Source organism: Hemitrygon akajei, chromosome 4 (assembly GCF_048418815.1).
Source record: "Hemitrygon akajei chromosome 4, sHemAka1.3, whole genome shotgun sequence".
NCBI classification, from domain to species: Eukaryota; Metazoa; Chordata; class Chondrichthyes; order Myliobatiformes; family Dasyatidae; genus Hemitrygon; species Hemitrygon akajei.
Genome location: NC_133127.1, coordinates 37,406,048 through 37,424,525, shown reverse-complemented (window position 1 = coordinate 37,424,525; position 18,478 = coordinate 37,406,048). Strand labels below are relative to the sequence as shown.

General features: G+C 43.1%; 1 protein-coding gene across 1 annotated transcript in view; it reads left to right on the top strand.

Annotated features, from left to right (window-relative positions):
- LOC140726252 (bifunctional methylenetetrahydrofolate dehydrogenase/cyclohydrolase, mitochondrial-like) overlaps positions 1–9,369 on the top strand; it is a 46,324-nt gene extending 36,955 nt beyond the window's left edge. Inside the window, exon 8 of the mRNA XM_073042366.1 lies at positions 6,886–9,369. Coding sequence (XP_072898467.1) covers positions 6,886–7,001 — 116 coding nt within the window. The 3' untranslated portion in view covers positions 7,002–9,369. The remainder of the gene's footprint in view (positions 1–6,885) is intronic.
- Positions 9,370–18,478: the final 9,109 nt, after the last annotated feature.

The following is an 18,478-nucleotide window of genomic DNA, read 5'->3' as shown; positions in this document are numbered from 1 at the left end:
CACCACTGACTCAGGCAGTGCATTCCATGAACCAACCACTCTCTGAGTAAAAAACCTTCCTCTAATATCCCCCTTGAACTTTCCTCCCCTTACCTTAGAGCCATGTCCTCTTGTATTGAGCAGTGGTGCCCTGGGAAGAGGTGCTGGCTGTCCACTCTATCTATTCCTCTTAATATCTTTTATACATATAATGTATAATGTGTCTCAACTCAAATCGCTCATATATTGTCCCATTCAGGCCTAAAGATTTAATTACTATGGAGGATTTCTTACTCTTGTGAGATAATGTCTTTCCTGACAAAGGGGATCACTCTGCCTGGCAAGTGAGACTTGTGGCTGTGAAACAATCTCAAGTTCTGGGACCTCCTCCGTGGTGGTTGTAGGATTTGAGTCTGGGACTGCAGGAAGCGGTTCTGACAGCTCTGAATACCTTTTTGCTGGATGTGTTATCATCCCAAATGGTGCATGATAAGCTTCACTGGATGAAGTGGATCATTCTGTGTGAGTACAGGTCTGACGTCACCATTTCATTTGTCACCTCACACTGTTCCGTCCATTGCTGTTTCTTCCCACCTGTAGTATTGAGTTCAAGGGATGGTGCACAGTAGTCATTTTGGGAAGAATCTGTTAGAGAAATTGACAAATCTAAAAGAGGCCGCAACTGTGACAAATCCTTTGGCTTTGGGGCATCCACTACTGTTTGAATTTTCTTAGAAAACGTCTTGTAATTCCTGCATGTCAATGGTGTGACCACAATTAATGATGCTTGGTATAAAGAATTCACATTTGTTGTGATGTGCTCTGAGCCCATTATCTTCTAATCTTTTTAATGCTGTCTTGAGATTTTTGAGATTTCCTTATTGGTAACAACGATGCCATCCAGGTAACACTGAGTATCGGGCAGCCTTGGAGCCCTTGTTCCATCGCTTTCTGCTGGGTTGCAGGTGCAGATGCCACTCCAAAAATAACCCTATTATAGAGATAAAGCCCTTTGTGAATGTTGATAGTGAGAAAATTCTTTGGACTATTCTTCCATCTCCATCTGCATGTAGGCCGTAGCAAAGTCCACTTTGCTGGTGTTTTCCTCCTGAAAGGTTTGCAAAAATATTCTGTATCCTGGGCAAAGGGCATTGGTCTACTTTCAATACTGGGCTGATGGTGACCTTAAAATCACCACAGATCCTGACAGACCCATCCTTCTTGGCTACTGGGTCCACTGGCATTGTCCATGGGCTCCACTCAACCTTGGAAAGAATTCCTTCAGCCTCCATGCGATCTGGCTCACTGCTACTTCATCACAGATGGTATAAGGAACCGAACAGGTTTTATAAAACTTGTGTGTGGCATTTTCATTTAACACTATTTTACCTTTGATGTGTTTGAGTTTTCTAATGCCATCATCCAGTGCCTTTCTTAATTTGCTCTCAGTTGACTCTGTTGCAGGGGATGTGACATGTAAATGATGGGTTGATCTCCAATCAAGTTGTAGTTGTCTCAGGCAATCATGCCTTCACAATGTTGGCTTCCTGTTTTTGCTACATACTGCTGCAAGCCCAAACTGTCTTGTTGGTTGTTGTATCTCACTGTTCCGAATGTCATTCCCATGGGAGTTTTCTTTTCTCCAGTATAAGTTTTAATTGGATTATCTGCTGGCTTCAGTTTGGTATCTTTGAAATGCTGTTCAAACTCATTTTGTGCAATGATTGAAACAACCGAGCTAGTGTCCAATTCCATTTTAATTAATTTGCTGTTTACTTCTAGTGTAAGCCAGATTGCTTATCTATTGTTAGTTTTCACATTATAAATCTCAAGGCTACTTGGTCCTGTGTCACTTTCATCATTATCAGATTTTTCATCAATAGCTTGCTGATTAATGCTCTTTTTGAAATTGTAGCTTTACTTTTTAGCTTTTTCTCTTCCCTGTGCAGTCCATTTATTTTTATCTGCCCAACATGCACTTTGTATGTGTCCTACTTTTCTGCAAGCTCTGCATTTAAACTTGCGTTAGCCTGGTGTGTGTGAGCTCTGTTCCAACGGTAACACAATTTGTTCAACCAGGCTGGTTCCTGTTTAGACGTTGCAATTTTGTTCACGTTCACTTTCATTCCTGAATGCATCTCTGTCTGCTGTTTCTATTGATACAGCTATTTCAACTGCTCTTTTAAGTGTAAGTTGTGCTTCAGTTAGGAGCTGCTTTTGAATGCTTTCTTGTAAGATTCCACAAGCTCAGTGCATCATTAATCTCTCAGTGCATCATTAAGCCATTTGCTGAATGCTGAAATGGACTCCCAATTCCTTTTGATTTCACTTATGAAACCTAAAGTGTTTTGCAATCAACAATGGTTTTGGTTCTAAATGTTCCTGTACTATTTTCACGCTATCAGCAAAGCTCATTTCGGCTGCTTCCCAGATGGTAGCAGCTGGAACAGGTTGTAGTTGAGGTGACTCGGGTCCCCAATGATCCTTCTGGCCTTTTTTACACACCTGTCTTTGTATATGTTCTGAATAGTGTGAAGTTCACATCTACAGATGCGCTGGGCTGTAGATGCTCTGCAGAATCCTACGATTGAAGGAAGTACAGTTCCCATACCAGGCAGTGATGCAGCCAGTCAGGATGTTCTCAATCGTGCCCCTGTAGAAAGTTCTTAGAGTTTAGGGGCCCGTACCAAACTTCCTCAACTGTCTGAGGTGAAAGAGGCACTGTTGTGCTTTTTTCACCACACAGCCAGTATGTACAGACCACGTGAGGTCCTCGGTGATGTGTATGCTGAGGAACTTAAAGCTGTTCACCCTCTCAACCCCAGATCCATTGATGTCAATAGGGTCTAGCCCATCTCCATTCCTCCTGTAATCCACAACCAGCTCCTTTGTTGTTGCGACATTGAGGGAGAGGTCGTTTTCTTGACACCACTGTGTCAGAAAACACAGTGTAGAAAGTGTCAGAAAGTACGTGAATAGGAAAGGTTTAGGGGGATTAGACCAAATGCAGTTACATGGGACTAACTCAGGTAGTTGGCTGAAGGACATCTTTCCGTGCTCCAATACTCTGACCCCCCCTGAATGAGCGAGTTTCTTCTCCCAGTTCTAATTGGCCAGCTCAATACCTCTCTACTTCTAGACAGTGTGTGCATTGATCGTGTGCAGCTGTCTGGGTTCTACTATCACAGAGCAACCATCATTAAAACTACACCATAATATGCAGTATGTAAGGAGGAACCGGAGAAGAATCAGATGTTGTGAGGTTACTGTATCTGATAGAGTCCCAGATATCCAGACTCCCTCAGCTGCAGGATCTTTATCTTGTGTTGATTTTTTTAGTTCAGACTGTCATTTGCTTTCATAAAACTTTTTCAGGTTTATGAAAAGCACAGGTTTCATCAACAGCACATGATGGAGGGAGGGAAAGCAGTTCTTGCACAGGCTTCAGATTCTTGCCCTCTGCTTGAACTCTGAGAACTGACCTGACTACTTTGAACTAGGTGTGTTCACTGAACTTTGAGGAATGTTTAATAGAACCTTTCATTAAAAGGTGACCTTGTTCTATCCCTCTCTCTGAGAACAGTCAATGGAATGCATTCCATTCTTGCCCCATTTTAAACTTCCATATTGTCTCCTGCCACTCGGCCCATTGAGCCTATCCTGACTCCCAGAGCTAATTCATCATTCCCATTTCTCTGCTCGTTCCCATTTCCCTGTAATTAATGGCACCCCACTTGATCAATGATCCTGGTTCAGACAGCACTTGTACAGCATCCTGATTGTCCTAGATCTTAGATGCTTAGAATATAAAAGCAAAGGTGTAATGTTGGGGCTTTATAAAGCACTGGCGAGGCCTCACTTGGAGTATTGTGAGCAGCTTTGTGCCCCTCAGCTAAGAAACGACGTGCTGACATTAGAGAGGGTTCAAAGGAGGTTCTCGAACACGATTCCAGGATTGAATGGCTTGTCATATGAGGAGCGTTTCATGTCTCTGGGCCTCTGCTCACTGGAATTCAGAAGAATGAGGGGTGACTTAATTGAAACCTTTCAAAGGGTGAAAGGTCTTGATAGAGTGGATGTGGAGAGGATGTTTCCTATGGTGAGAGCATCTGAGACCAGAGGACACAGCCTCAGAATAGAGGGGCATCCTTTTAGAGCAGAGTTGAGGAGGGCCAGAGGGTAGTGATCTGTGTCACAGGTGGCTGTGGGAGACAAGTCTTTATGTATATTTAAGGCAGAGGTCGATAGATTCTTGATTAGTCAGGGCGTGAAGGTATACAAGAAGGCAGAAGATTGGGGCCGAGATAGAAGACGGATCCGCTATGATGAGATGGCGAGCAGACAGTGGGCCAAATGGCCTAATTCTGTTCCTATATCTGACACTTTTAAAGGATTGTAATAAAGTCCCTCATATGATTAAAAGCCAATGTATTTATGTAGAGACTGTACCCAGGTTATTAACACCTGACTCTTGGTGATCCCTACATATTGTGATGTTAGAACGTTTGTGAACCCTGTAGAATTTTCTCTGTTTCTGCATAAATATGACCTAAAATGTGATCAGATGAGTTCTAAAACCAGATAAAGAGAACCCAATTAAATAAATAACAGAAAAACATTATTCTTGCTCATTTACTTATTGAGGAAAATGATCCAATATTACATGTCTTTGTTGGAAAAAGGTATGTGCGCCTCTGGGGTGATGCCTTCTGCAAAAGCTATTTGGCGTCAGTGTTCCAATCAATGAGGTGAAATTGGAGGTGTGGGTTGTAGAGATGCCCTGCCCTATAAAAAAGACACACAAAGTCAGGTTACTGACTGAGCCTGCTCTTCTCAAGAAAGATCTGTTTATGTGCACCATGTCTCGTTCAAAACAACTTTCAGAGGACCTATGAAGAAGAGTTGTAGAGATGCATGAAGCTGGAAAAGGCTATTTCCAAATACCTGGGTGTTCAGCAGTCCACAGTAAGAATTTATCATCAAGCAGAGGAAACTCAGCACTGTTGCTACTCTCCCTAGGAATGGGCATCCTGCAAAGATCACACCAAGAGCACAGGGTGCAATGCTGAAGGAGGTGAAAAAGAACCAGAAATCTCTAGAACTTGCTAAAGTCTCTGTTCGTGTGTCCACTGTAAGAAAAACACTGAACAAGGAAGGGCACCACATAGGTAACCACTGCTCTCCAAAAATAAAAATTGCTGCATGTTTTAAGTTAGCAAAAGACCACCTGGATGTTCTACAATGCTTCTAGGATAATGTTCTATGGACAGATGAGACTAAAGTTGTACTTTTTGGCAGAAATACACATTGCTATGTTTGGAGTAAAAAGGGCACTACACACCAACACCAAAACCTCATCCCAACTATGAAGCGTGGTAGAAGGAGCATCATGGTTTGAGGCTGCTTTGCTATCTCAGGGCCTGGACGGCTTGCAATTATTGAGGGAATAATTAATCCAAAATTATATCAAGACATTTTATTGGAGAATGTCAGGGTAACAGTCTGTCACATGAAGCTTAATATAAGTTGGACAATGCAACAAGACAAGGATGTGAAGGCCAACAACGGAAAGGTTTAAAAAGAAGCAAATTTGTGTTTTGGAATGGCTGAGTCAAAGTCCTGACCTCAACCCTATAGAAATGTTTCGGAAGGACCTGAAGCAAACAGTTCACGGAAAGAAGCCCACCAACATCCCAGAGTTGAAGCAGTTTTGTAAGGAGGAATGGACTAAAATTCCTCCAAGCCGATGTGCAGGACTGATCAACAGTTACCGGAAATGCTGTACAACGAGGTCACATCAGTTACTGAAAGCAAAGGTTCACATACTTTATCCAACAAATACATGTAATATTGAATCATTTTTCTCAATAAACAAATGAACAAGTATAATGTTTTTGTGTTATTTATTTAATTGGGTTCTCTTTATATCTAGTTTTAGGACTTGGATGAAGATCTAATCACATTTTAGGTAATATTTATGTAGAAATAGAGAAAATTCTACAGGTTCGCAAACTTTCTGCACCACTGTACAAACAAGCTCGCAAAATATTAAATTCATTGCTGGATGTACTGTACATATGTCCGTTCCTACTAACAAAAGAATAGGTTTCCTCTTTCACCCTGTTTTTTTAAATTGTTCTTAATTGTGAGCATAATGTGTTTTTAATTCCATCTGTTACACAACTGCGGAGGTATGGCAAATATATCGAGTGACTTCTATGCATTTTCCAATTTATGGACAAAATTGACTGATGGACGTCTGTAAGAATGATGCAAAAGGCAAGATGCTTGGCGGAACTCAGCAGTGAGGACGGTATCTGTGGTGGGAACTTAGGGTGACACGGTAGCCTAGTGGTTAGTGTAACGCTGTGACAGTACATGTGACCCTGGTTCAACTCTGCCGCTGGCTGTAAGGAATTTGTATATTCCCCATTGCCACATGAGATTCTTTTGGGTGCTTTGTTTCCCGTCCACATTCCTAAGGCATGCAGGTTAGTAGGTTAATTGGCTACATAGGTGTAGTTGGGTGGCCCAGCACATTAGGCCAGAAAGGCCTGTTACCGTGCTGTATCTCTAAATAAATAGAAGTAAACAATAGAAATGAGGAGCCACCATTGTGTGTTGAGGCCCTTCATATGGAGGCTGAGGTGCCTGTAGTCCTTTGTGTTCCTGGTTATCTCCCTCTAGCAGCTGTCCCCAACCTTCATCCTCCCATCTCTCCACCCCGCTCCATCCTGATGAAGATTCTCTGTCTGAAACATCGACTGTTTATTCCCCTCCATAGACGCTGCCTGACCTGCTGAGTTTCTCCAGCATTTAGTGAGCGTCGCCCCATCTGCCTTTCATTGTCCTTTTGCTTTGTCTGCCGATCTTTGAAACAGTAAAGATGTTGTGTCCTCCTTGCAGAGATCAAGACGAAGGCCAGTTACATCACCCCTGTCCCTGGAGGAGTGGGCCCGATGACCGTAGCAATGCTCATGAAGAACACTCTGATTGTGGCCAAGAAGTCAGTAAGCTACTGAGGATGAACCCACGTCATCAGCTCGAGCAGCCCCTCTCCCTCTGTGGAGCACAGTTTAATTTATTATACAAGAGATATTTTTGTTAACTGTATTTATCTATATTTGCTGCAAGCTGTCACATGTTGTCTTCTGGAGCTGAGGACGCATAGCGACAGCCACCACCCTACTCCGGGTCACTGCATCCTTCCGCATGTTGGGCCCGGTCATTCATGCCAGCGTTGTCGTTCACAAGGTGGCCACCTCCTCGACTCTGCGTGATGGCACCAGTTTCCCTCAACATCCCAGAGCGGTGTGGGTTGGTAGGTTCATTGGGCGTGGTATCTTGTCCCTGGTGTGAGCGAGGGGCAGAACTTGGGGTCGTTGGTAGGAATATGGGAGAGTAAAATAGGGTGGGTGTAAATAGGTAGTTGATGGTTGGCCCAGGCGATGGGCTGAAGGGCCTGTTTTCTTGTTGTTTAGTTGAAGTTGCTGTGACATTAATTCTAACTCTTAGCATTTATAAAGCTCCTTTAGCCTGGTAAGACGTCACAGGAATGTTATTTTAAATGTTTGGCAAGGGCTACAGAAAGAGATATTTGGACAAATAAACAAAATCTTGTTCGAGGAGACAGGGACACTGATGGAGAGATTTCAGGAGGGAATGCTCAGCTGTGGGCTTCGCAGTGGCTGCCACTGATTAAATTCAGGGGTCACTGAGAAGATAAATCTGGGGAAGAGTGTGTTTATAAACCATCTTAGCTATGGGGGTTTGTGGTTTCCCTAAAGCTTGTGGTATTGTGATTGAGTGATTGGTAGTTTAGATAGAATGGTTCTGGATAGTTACAGAGTATCAGAACCTCCTGTATTTATGCAAGTGTCTGACATTGAGGACAGTGAGGTTCCTTGGAGAGATTGGAGAAGGTGGGTTGTTCTCCTTAGAGCAGAGGAGGTCAGGAGATGTGATGCTGATGGTCAACTCTGAAACAGTTTGCTGTTAATAAGCGAGGAGAAGCTGTTGAGAGGGAGAGAAGCCAAGGAGTAATTGATCAGAGGGAGGACCAGAGGAGAGAGGCTAATGTCTTTATCCTGAGAGGGTGGAAACAGGTTCAACCGAACCCTCCAGAAAACATTTTTGTAAGTATTTGAAGGGCAGAGCAGTGGTGCAGCAGGTGATGGTGGCTACCTCACCACTCCAATGATCCGGGTTCATACTGCCCTCTGATTCTGTCTCTGTGCAGCTTGCACGTTCTCCCTGTGACATGAGCTTCCCTGGATGCTCTGCATTTCCTCCCAAGTCCTAAAGACGATCAGATAGGTTGACCTGCTGTAAGTTATTCCCTAGTGCAGGTAGGTGATAGGGAATTGATGGGGTTACAGGGAAAGCAGTAAGAGGGAAATTGGAATATTCTAGGAGGTAGTATAGGCTTGATCGCCAGACTGACCTTTACTGTTGTGAGAAACAGAAATATTTGCAAGGTGTTAAGGATATGTTAGGGAGAGAGACTACATAGATCGCTTGAAGAGCTGGTATTGATCTGATAGGCATACTCTGAGGATAGACTGAACAAAAACACAATCTGCCACAAATTTCTAATGAACACAGGAACAGGTTTCTGTTTAGGTTTTAGGGAACCATTCGAGTAGTCTGCTGACCAACTTCTCACCTTTTTCTCCTTTACATATGAAGTCATTTCAACTTTTGTCTGTGCCCCAGCCATTCACAGAGCTCTATGTCCTCTCCTGTCCCCACCCCTGTGATCACCTCCAGCTCTAGAACCCTTTGAACTCACAGTACACTATTTTCCTGACCTTCGTGCATTGCAGATGTTAAGTGTCCTCAGAGAGTTAAATGTTGAAACAGAGTTGTTCATTAATTGGCAAATAACAGCACCAATAATGGTACTTGTCCAGGCTGTTCTGACAAAACCTCCCACACCTCTGTGGCAGGGCAGGGGCAGCAGGTGAAGGGGAACACCACTACCAACAGATGTATACCATCCTGCACCGAAAATAGTCTGCCAGTCTTTCATCATCAATGGGTCTAATTCCCATAGGAGCAGATCACCAAATGTTGGCCTTTAGTAATCTTCCTGAGTATTGGGCAATGGACAATTGGATCAGTTTTGTCGAATCGTTGATCTTCATCTGATAATCATTGATTAAAGTCATCTATGCAATGTTAAACCCAGAACATGGTGTCCATTTAAAGTAACATTACAGTTGTTGTACACAGTTACCCAATGACGCTCTCTTGCATTCGGTTTATCTGCTTACACTTGTAGCATTAACAAAAGTTCGTATATCTACATCGACCTGCCTCTATTCTGTAATCCTTAAATATCCCATCACATCTACAAAACGAAAGTCTTCTGGTCCACCAAATAGTTTCCAAACTTAACAGCTTCCTGGGCCAAGGTCTGGATCACTAGTGATGTCACGGAGTAGCTGATCCATCACAAGTGCAAGTGGAGTCACTAATCAGTGAGTCTACAGTGCCTATGAAAAGTATTCACTCCCCTTGGGAGTTTCATGTTTTATTGTGGATATAATTTGGCTTTTTTTGACACTGATCAACAGTAAAAGACTTTCGTGTCGAAGTGAAAACAGATCACTACAAAGAGATCTAAATTAATTACAACTATAAAACACAAAATAACTGATTGCATAAGTGTTCATCCCTTTCAAGTCAGTATTTAGTAGATGCACCTTTGGCAGCAATTACATTTTTGAGTCTGTGTGGATAGGCCTCTATCAGCTTTGCACATCTGGACACTGCAATTTTCTCCTTTTCTTCTTTACAAAACTGCTCAAGCTCTGTCAGATTGCATGGGGGTAGTGAGTGAACACCCCTTTTCAAGCCCCACCACAAATTTTCAATTGGATTGAGGTCTGGACTCTGACTTGGCCATTGCAGGACATTAACTTTGTTGTTTTAAGCCATTCCTGTGTGGCTTTGGGTTTATACTTGGGTTCATCGTCTTGCTGGAAAACAAATCTCCCAAGTCACAGTTCTTTTGCAGATTGCATCAGGTTTTCCTCCAGGATTTCCCTGTATTTTGCTGCATTCATTTTACCCTCTACCTTCGCAAGCCTTTCAAGGCCTGATGCAGTGAAGCATCCCCACAGCACGATGCAGCCACCACCGTGCTTCACAGTAGGGATGGTGTGTCTTAATGATGTGTGGGGTTTGGCTTACGGCAAACATAGCGTCCAGTCTGATCACTAAAAAGCTCAATGTTGGTTTCATCAAACCCTAGAACCTTCTTCCATATGCCTTTTGGCAATCTCTAGCCAAGATTTTCCTCAACAGTGGCTTTCTCTTTGCCACTCTCCCATAAGGCTGTGACTGGTGAAGCACCCGGGCAACAGTTGTATGCACAGTCATTCCCATGTCAGACACTGAAGCTTGTAACTTCTCCAGAGTTGTCATAGGTCTGTTGGTGGCCTCCCTCACGAGTCCCCTTCTTGCACTGTCACTCAATTTCTGACACAGGTGTATTTTTACTACAATCAGTTGAAACCCCTTGACTGCACACAGGTGATCTCCATTTAACTAATTATGTGACTTCTAAAACCAGTTGGCTGCACCAGTGATGATTTGGTGTGTCATATTAAAGGGGGTGGATACTTAATGCAATCATTTACTTTGTGTTTTATATTCGTAATTAATTCAGATCACTGTAGGGATCTGTTTTCACTTTGAAGTGAGAATTTTTTTTCCTGTTGATCAGTATCAACAAAAGCCAAATTAAATCCACCCTGATTTAATGTTGTAAAACAATAAAACATGAAAACTTCCAAGGGGAGTAAATAGTTTTTATAGGCACTGTAGTTCCTCTTGACCCAATTAAATCTTTTAAGTATCCTACACCTCAGTTGAACTTCCCTTAAGCTTACAAGGTCAAAGGAATGTTAGGCTTGTGTTGTACCCTCTAGGACGCACAGAACTCATTCCATGCTCACTGGAAAATCAGGAGAGGTGCTTGATAAGATCAGGCGCAGCCGGTGATGTATAGGGTGCCTGAACTCTCACTTAATGCAGCGTGGCTGAATGTCTTTGGCCCACTTATCTCAGTGAGGGCACGGAGTACATGGGTTGGGAGGTCATTTTACAACTGCAGAACCACTACACCTTTAACATTAAGCTGGAGAGGGTACAGAAAATATTAGCAAGGATGTTGCCAGGACTAACAGCCTAATTTATAGGGACAGGTTGGCCTGGCTGGTTATTTATTTCTTGGTGCACAGAGGTGACCTTAAGGAATTATGAGCGATATCAGGTGGACTGCAGCAGTTATTTCTCCAGGGCAGGGGAGTCCAAACCCTGGGGCATCATTTAGGGTGAGGTGGGAAAGATTTACAAGGGAGTGCAGAAAACCAAAATAATTTAGATTGGTTGGGGCTGTCTTCCCTGGAGTTGAGGAGTGATTTTATAGAGGTTTATAAAATCACAAAGGGCACAGATAAGTGTGTGGTCACAATCTTTTCCCCCAGAATAGGGCAGTTTCAAAGTAAAAGACATAGATTTAAGGTGAGAGGGGAAAAATTTAAAGGGACCTGAGGAGAATCTCTTGTGCACAGGGGGCAGCAGATATATGGAACAAGCTGCCAGAGGAAATGGTAGAGGGGGCTATGACATTTAAAGGACATTTAGATAGGTACTTGAAAGGTGTCGAGGTATATGAGCCAAACAGGAAAATGGGACCCTGAAGGAGATCCCCTGAAGGGCCTGTTTCTATTCTCAATGACTATGTCCATAGGCTGGAGGATGGAAACACAGCTGAACGTGATTGATACACGCGCATTATAATCACACAAAGTTGGGGAACACCTAGAGGTGCAAAGGCGGTGAGGTATCTGATGCACCATCAATAACTCTAGGAGACTGGAAATGAACGATAGGCTTTTATTAACATCGAAAAGGGAGCACAACCATGTTGAAGACTGAGGGAGGAGCAGTGCCCCAATCACCTTTATACAGGGGTCTGTGGGAGGAGCCACAGGAGCAGTCAGCAGAGGGGCGTATCCAGACAGGTATACATGGTTTACCACAGTATCACAATGGAACGGAGTGGAAGAGGAGAGGAGATGGGGAGGGACAGTGGGCAAGTCTGGAAGTGCAGACAGTTTGATGGGCCCAACATCCACACCATTGTAAATGAATTTCCTACTGTGCTTCATGCAACTTTGTGTGATTATAATGCACGTGTATCAATCATGCGTGGTCACATAGTGGTCATCCTTGCACAGCAAGATTCTACAAGCAACATGGTGATAATGACTGGATCAAGTGATGTGGCTTGAAGGGTAACTACTCTCAGAACTCGAGGAATAACTCCTCAACTGTTCCTTCTCATCCTTTGGACATTTCACAGTTCCATATAGGATTCTGGACAGAGGCTATAGGAAGGGTGCCTGTAACAGTGACCACTGGATTTCGAAAGATTAATCTAATCGGTAAGTCTGAGGCTTGATGGGACAAGGGTATTGGGTAGGCCCTTACTGAGACCAACACTTACTGGGGCTTTTGACCTGTGCCATTTTAACATGGGCTACATTCTGATGGTTTGCTGAATTCACTGATCCCCATCTGACTGAAATCTAAACTCAGACTAGAAATAAAACCTCTGTATCACCAACAGCAAAATCAAAGAGAGCTTGGAGCAAAATTTGGACAAATATTCAACCTTACGCCCCTCACTGTAAATGTGATGTTGCAGAGTTTGTGTGTTGTACCTTGGTACTGAACTTCTGTACTGTTTTTGATCCACAGTCTACCATAGACTCTCTGGCATGATCGATCTTGGACATCTTCTCAAGGAACAGCTAGGGATCGATATTAAAAGTCACAGCCCGAAAATAATTTTTAAAACCTTGCATGTATGGTGGGATATGGCCAAAGTTGAACTATCCATTTAAAGTCCAGCAGATACTTACCCAGGCAGTTCCAGATCTTTCCCGACAAGGTGGACAAGTGCAGCCAGTGTAGTGGAACACCACCACCTGCTGGTTCCCCTTTCCCACCCTGTCCTGGGAAAGAATCACCATTCCTTCATTCACTGCAGGGTCATGCTGGCGAAACTCCCTTGCCAACAGCTATGACGTTTGCGGGGTTTGTGAGTGTTTCAAATCACTAGCTGTTTATTACTGAAGTTCTGGCATTTCATAACCAGTTTCAGCCCACAGTTTAACAAGTTTCATCGTGTTAACTGTTGGTATAACAGAGATTCTTTAGCCCTGAGTTTTTCTTGGCAGATGCAATGAAGGAAGTGGAATTTTCAGTTAAATTAAACTTTAAATTAAATAATGTGGGGAAACCACTGAGTTTTTGCTTGAGCGGGTTTGCTTTTCAAGGAATGGCAGTAGAGATGAATTCTGATAGTTCATTTCATAGTCTCAGTCCCTACAACCTTTCGCAGCCAGGGAGACACGGTTTACTACCAGGTTTCTTTAGCAGAGTCAGGACAATGATGCTGACTCACCCGTAGCTCAGGTGGAAGCGTGGATGGGATCACCCTACCATGTGGGCAACATTTCGAAAGGGGAGGCGTGTTTCACTGCTGGTATTGAGCATGGTTTCAGGTAGCTTGGCAAGGATTTGGGATCTGAAAAGGAATTAAGGAAGGAGAGAGACAAAACAGAAAGAAAGTTAAAAACAGTCAAAAGTAAAGTAGCTGCAAAAATAAAGTTAAGCAATGGGGGTGTCAGAGTCAACAGCATGGAACAGATGGGCCGAAGGGTCTGTTTTTTTAAATGCTGTGATAGATATGATAGAATCACCCTAATGAAGACATGACATCAGAATATTCACATCATTTGAAAATGTGTGAGTTCGTGCACTGATAGTGATTTGATCTCACTACTGTTACACAGGTGTGGGTTCAGGGCAACCAAAACTGGGCAAAAAATATTCCAGTGGACCTAGCATGCAGGAAGAGCAGACAATTAGGGAAAGAGGGGTGGTGTAGCCCTGTTAGTAAGGAAGGGAATGATGAGAATTATCTTGGTTTGAGATCATGATGCAGAATAGAATCAGTTTTGTTCAAGCTAAGAAATAACAAAGGGCAAGGAAACTGGAGTTTGGTTACCGACAGCTGCAAGAGTAGTTGTAGCATTTGAGACCCTCCGCTGGTGGGGGTTAGCCATGGACGTTGCATCCCAACTGTCTACAAGTTAAGCAAGCCTGGGCAGTACAATATGGAGAACAAGCTGTTGTCCGTGCAGCAAGCTCCCCCTCTCCATGAATCTGGTGAACCCAAAGGAACGGCAGAGACCGATAGAATTTAGCAACAGCAGCATTGCAGGAGCTGCCACTCAGTGCTGAACTCAACATAGGACTTAGGGACTTGCTCCCAAAGTCTTCCCCATGAGTGGGTATAGCCACAAGGCAGTGGAGGATTGAGATCAGACTTTTCCTTCCAACTATGACTGATGAGCCCCATCTGCCCAAAGCTCCTGGTATTAAGACGCCAGCAACCCACCTTTGCCCTTCTCCCATCAGTAGAAATGGTTCCAACCGGGCACACGTGAAAGCCAGGAGCTGGACTTGGCTGTCAGAGGCTATCTGAGAAGCACACCATTGAAATCATTTAATAGATGGTGAGAGCTTATCTCCATTACCACTCCTGACCTTAATAACCTTAAGAAACCAGTTGTAACATTGATATAGATTAAATCAGGAAATTAGCGGTGCATGTGACAGAGATAAATGTAGAAACTTTAATTTCCATATAGTCTGGACCAATCAACATTTCTGTAATAAGATGGAAGATGAATTGATGGAAGTGGATGAGATAGATGGTTTTCTAGATCAACATGGCAAGGAAGCAACTGGGCAAAATGCTGTTTTTCTCTTCTTCTGTTCAATGTTATTTCTATTGTTATTATCATATGTACCAAGATACAATCCTTCAGAAAGATCATTCCATACGTAAGTACATTGAGGTGGTTACAAGAAAACAGAATTTAGAGTACAGTGTTGCATTTACAAAGATACTGTGGTGCAAGTGGACAGCGTTAACTGATAATCTTGTTGTCAAGGGGCTTTTGAGATAAGTGACTATAACATGATGGAATTGAGTTTAAAGTGATAAGAGTTCAGTGTTTACTTTGATCCAAGCAAAGAAATGCACGAACATGTAAGAGGACAAGTGGCAGAACAGATTTAACATGAGGGTGGGGAGCTAAGAGTTACCATTTAAGGGAATAATGAATAAACATGAAAATGTAGTCATCCATGACTTAGAAGAGAAGTCAACGAAAGTCTGGATTGAGTCCAGACTTCAATCCAATTAAGAATTTGTGGCTGGACTTGAAAAGGGCTGTTCACTCACGATCCTCGTGCAATCTGATTGAACTTGAGCAGTTTTGTAAAGAAAAATGGAGGAAAAATTGCAGTATTCAGATGTGCGAAGCTGATAGAGACCTAGCCAAAGGTGCATCTACTAAATACTGACTTGTGCGGGGTGTGTTATTATGCAATCAATTATTTTGTGTTTAATAATTATAATAAATTTAGACCAATTTGTAAAAATTTGTTTTCATTTTGACACAGAAGACTCTTCTCTGTTTATCAGTGTATGAAGAGCCGAATTAAATCCACTGTGATTCAATGTTGCAAAACAATAAAACATGACAACTTCCAAGGGAGGGAGGAACACTGTATGTCATGAAGTTTGTTAATTTGCTGCAGTAGTGCAGTGTAATACATAAAAATAATATAGATTACCTTAAGGAATATAGTGTGTGTGTATATATATACTTAAATAAGTAGTGCAAACAGAGAGCAAAATGTGAGGTAGTGTTCATGGGTTCATTGTCCATTCAGCAATCTGTTGACGGAGGGGAAGAAGCTGTTTCTAAAATGTTGAGTGTGTGTTCAGGCTCTTGCATGTCTTCTCAGATGGTAGAAATAAGAAGAGAGCATAGTACAAAGTCTCTATAGGTTCTAGAATTGATCCTGTGGATTGTAGGGCAGCAAACATGAATTCGTTATAAGAAAAGAGAGAGTGACAGAAAACAGAAACTGTTATTTTAACATAAATAGTAGGAAACATGCTGGAATCGGTAATGTAATAGCAGAGTGTCCTGAAAAAAATAATAGGATTGAACATGGATTTGTGTCAGGAGGATCATGTTTGACTGATCTGCTGGAGTTCTTCAAGGTCATGGAATAATAAAGTGATGAACATTTATCTGGACTTTCCAAAGGTTATTCTTGAAGCCATGCACAAGAAGTTGGTCAGGAAGATTAGAACACTCAGATACTGATATGGACTGAGAGAGAGCTGGTTGTTCAATAGAAATGAAAGAATAAAAAAAAGATGTTTCTTAGGTTGACAGCCATGTGTAGTGGAGATCGGTGCTGTTGACCCCAGCTATTCCCAATCTACTGTGTATCAATAATTCATCTGAGGGGACCAAATATCAAATTACCAAATCTGTTGATCATTCAAAACTAGCTGGGACTGTGAGTGCGGAAGGTGACGTAGAGAGACATCAAGGGACATGGACAAATTGTGTGAGTGGGTGAGAACAGAGCAGATGGAATATAGTGTGGGGAAACTGTGAGGCCATTCAACATGGAGCACAATACAGAAAAACAGAGTGTTGGTTAAATGATGAGAGATTCGGTAGTGTCAATGTTCAAAGGGAAGTGCTTGTACATCAGTCACTAAAAGACAATATGCAAATGCAATGAACATTAATAGAACAAGTGATTTGTTATGCACATGAAATGCTGGAGGAGCTCAGCAAATCAGGCAGCTCTTGTGGATGGGTCAATCATAACGTGAGAACGTCTGCAGATGCTGGAAACCCAAAGCAACACACACACAATGCTGGAGGAACTCAGCATGTCAGGCACCATCGACGGAAAAGAGTACACAGTCAATGTTTTGGACTGAGACCCTTCTTCAGGGCTGCGAAGGAAGGGGGAAGATGTCAGAATAAAAAGGTAGGGGTAAGGGGAAGAGGCTAGCTGGAAGGTGATGGGTGATGCCAAGTGGCATCAGAGGTTAAAGGCTGGCGAACAAAGAATCTGATACTAGAGGAAGGTGGACAATAGGAGAAAGGGAAGGAGGAGGGGATCCAGGGGAAAGTAATTGGTAGGTGAGAAAAAGAATGAGGGATAGAGAAAGGGGGTGAGAAATTTGTTCACCAGAAAGAAAAAACAATAATCATGCCATCAGGTTGGAGGGTACCTACCCAGACGGAATATAAGGTGTTGCTCCTCCACCCTGAGGGTGGCCCCATTGTAGCACAGACATGGAGAGGAAAAAAAGTCAATATTCCAGCCGAGACCCTTCATGAGGACTGTGGAGGAAGGGATAGTAACCAGAATAAGAAGCTGGGGAGATGGACAGGAGAACAAGCTAGCAGGTAATAGGCGAGAAGGAACGTGGGTGGGTGAAGGAGGGGGTTTGAAGTAAGAAGATGAGAGGGTGAATAGGTGGAAGGTGTAAAGGGCTGAAGAAGAAGGAATCTGACAGTGAAGCATGGAAGAAAAGGAAGGGGGGAGCCAAAGGTTCTTTTTATTATCAAAGTGTGTATGCAGAATACAACCCTGAGATTTGCCTTCTCCAGATAGCCAAAAAGTACAGAAAGCCGTAGAAGTAGTTGAAAGAAAGACATCATTCCACCCCCCCCCACATGAAAAGAGTAAGAAACAATAACTTGCAAACCCCCACACCCCTCTCCACCCATCAGGCACACAAAGAATGAACAGGTTACCCCCCACGTGGAGAAACAACAAGAAGAACATCAAGAACCAAACCCCCAGCCCCACCAATCGGCAACAAGAAAGAATGGACAAGAACAGAAAAAGAACATAGAACTGAAAGAGGCCAATGCGAACTGCAGTTAGTTTGAACTACAGTCCGATCCATCAATCTCAGAATTTCAATAATGTCTCCAAGACCACTGGGACCCAGGGGCCCCTTTGAGGGCAGCAACTCGAGCCAGGGAAGCGACTGAAACCAGCAAACCCCAAGCCTCTCTCTCCTCCGCATTTGCCTCAATGTTTCAATTTTCCCTGATGCTTTAATCGGTGAGAAATGCAGTTGATCCTGGTCCCTTGCTTTGTCTCTGAGCTTCTTCTCATAGCAGCTAGTGCTCACATTTCTCTCCTGCGGTTTCCTTGAGGACAGCAGAGCGCTGGCTCACTCAATCAAACTACAGACCGTACGTCACAGGCCCCAACAGTTCCAAACACAATACTGAGGTAAGAAGAATAAGTAGAAGATGTAGAAAAACTGAAATTATTGACTATCTGGAAGATGTCACCCGAGGAATCATTGTTTGCTGGCGCCATCTTGAAGGGAAGTAGCGGAACTAAAGGGAAGTGATGGGCAGGTGAGGGAAAGAGAAGGGGTGAGAGGGTAAACCAGAGTGGGAAATGGGAAAAGAGTGAAGGTGAGACCAGACTCATTGTGTTTATCTCCCTACCTAAGAAACAATATACTTAGCACAGAAGGAGTAAAGCAAAGGTTCACCAAATT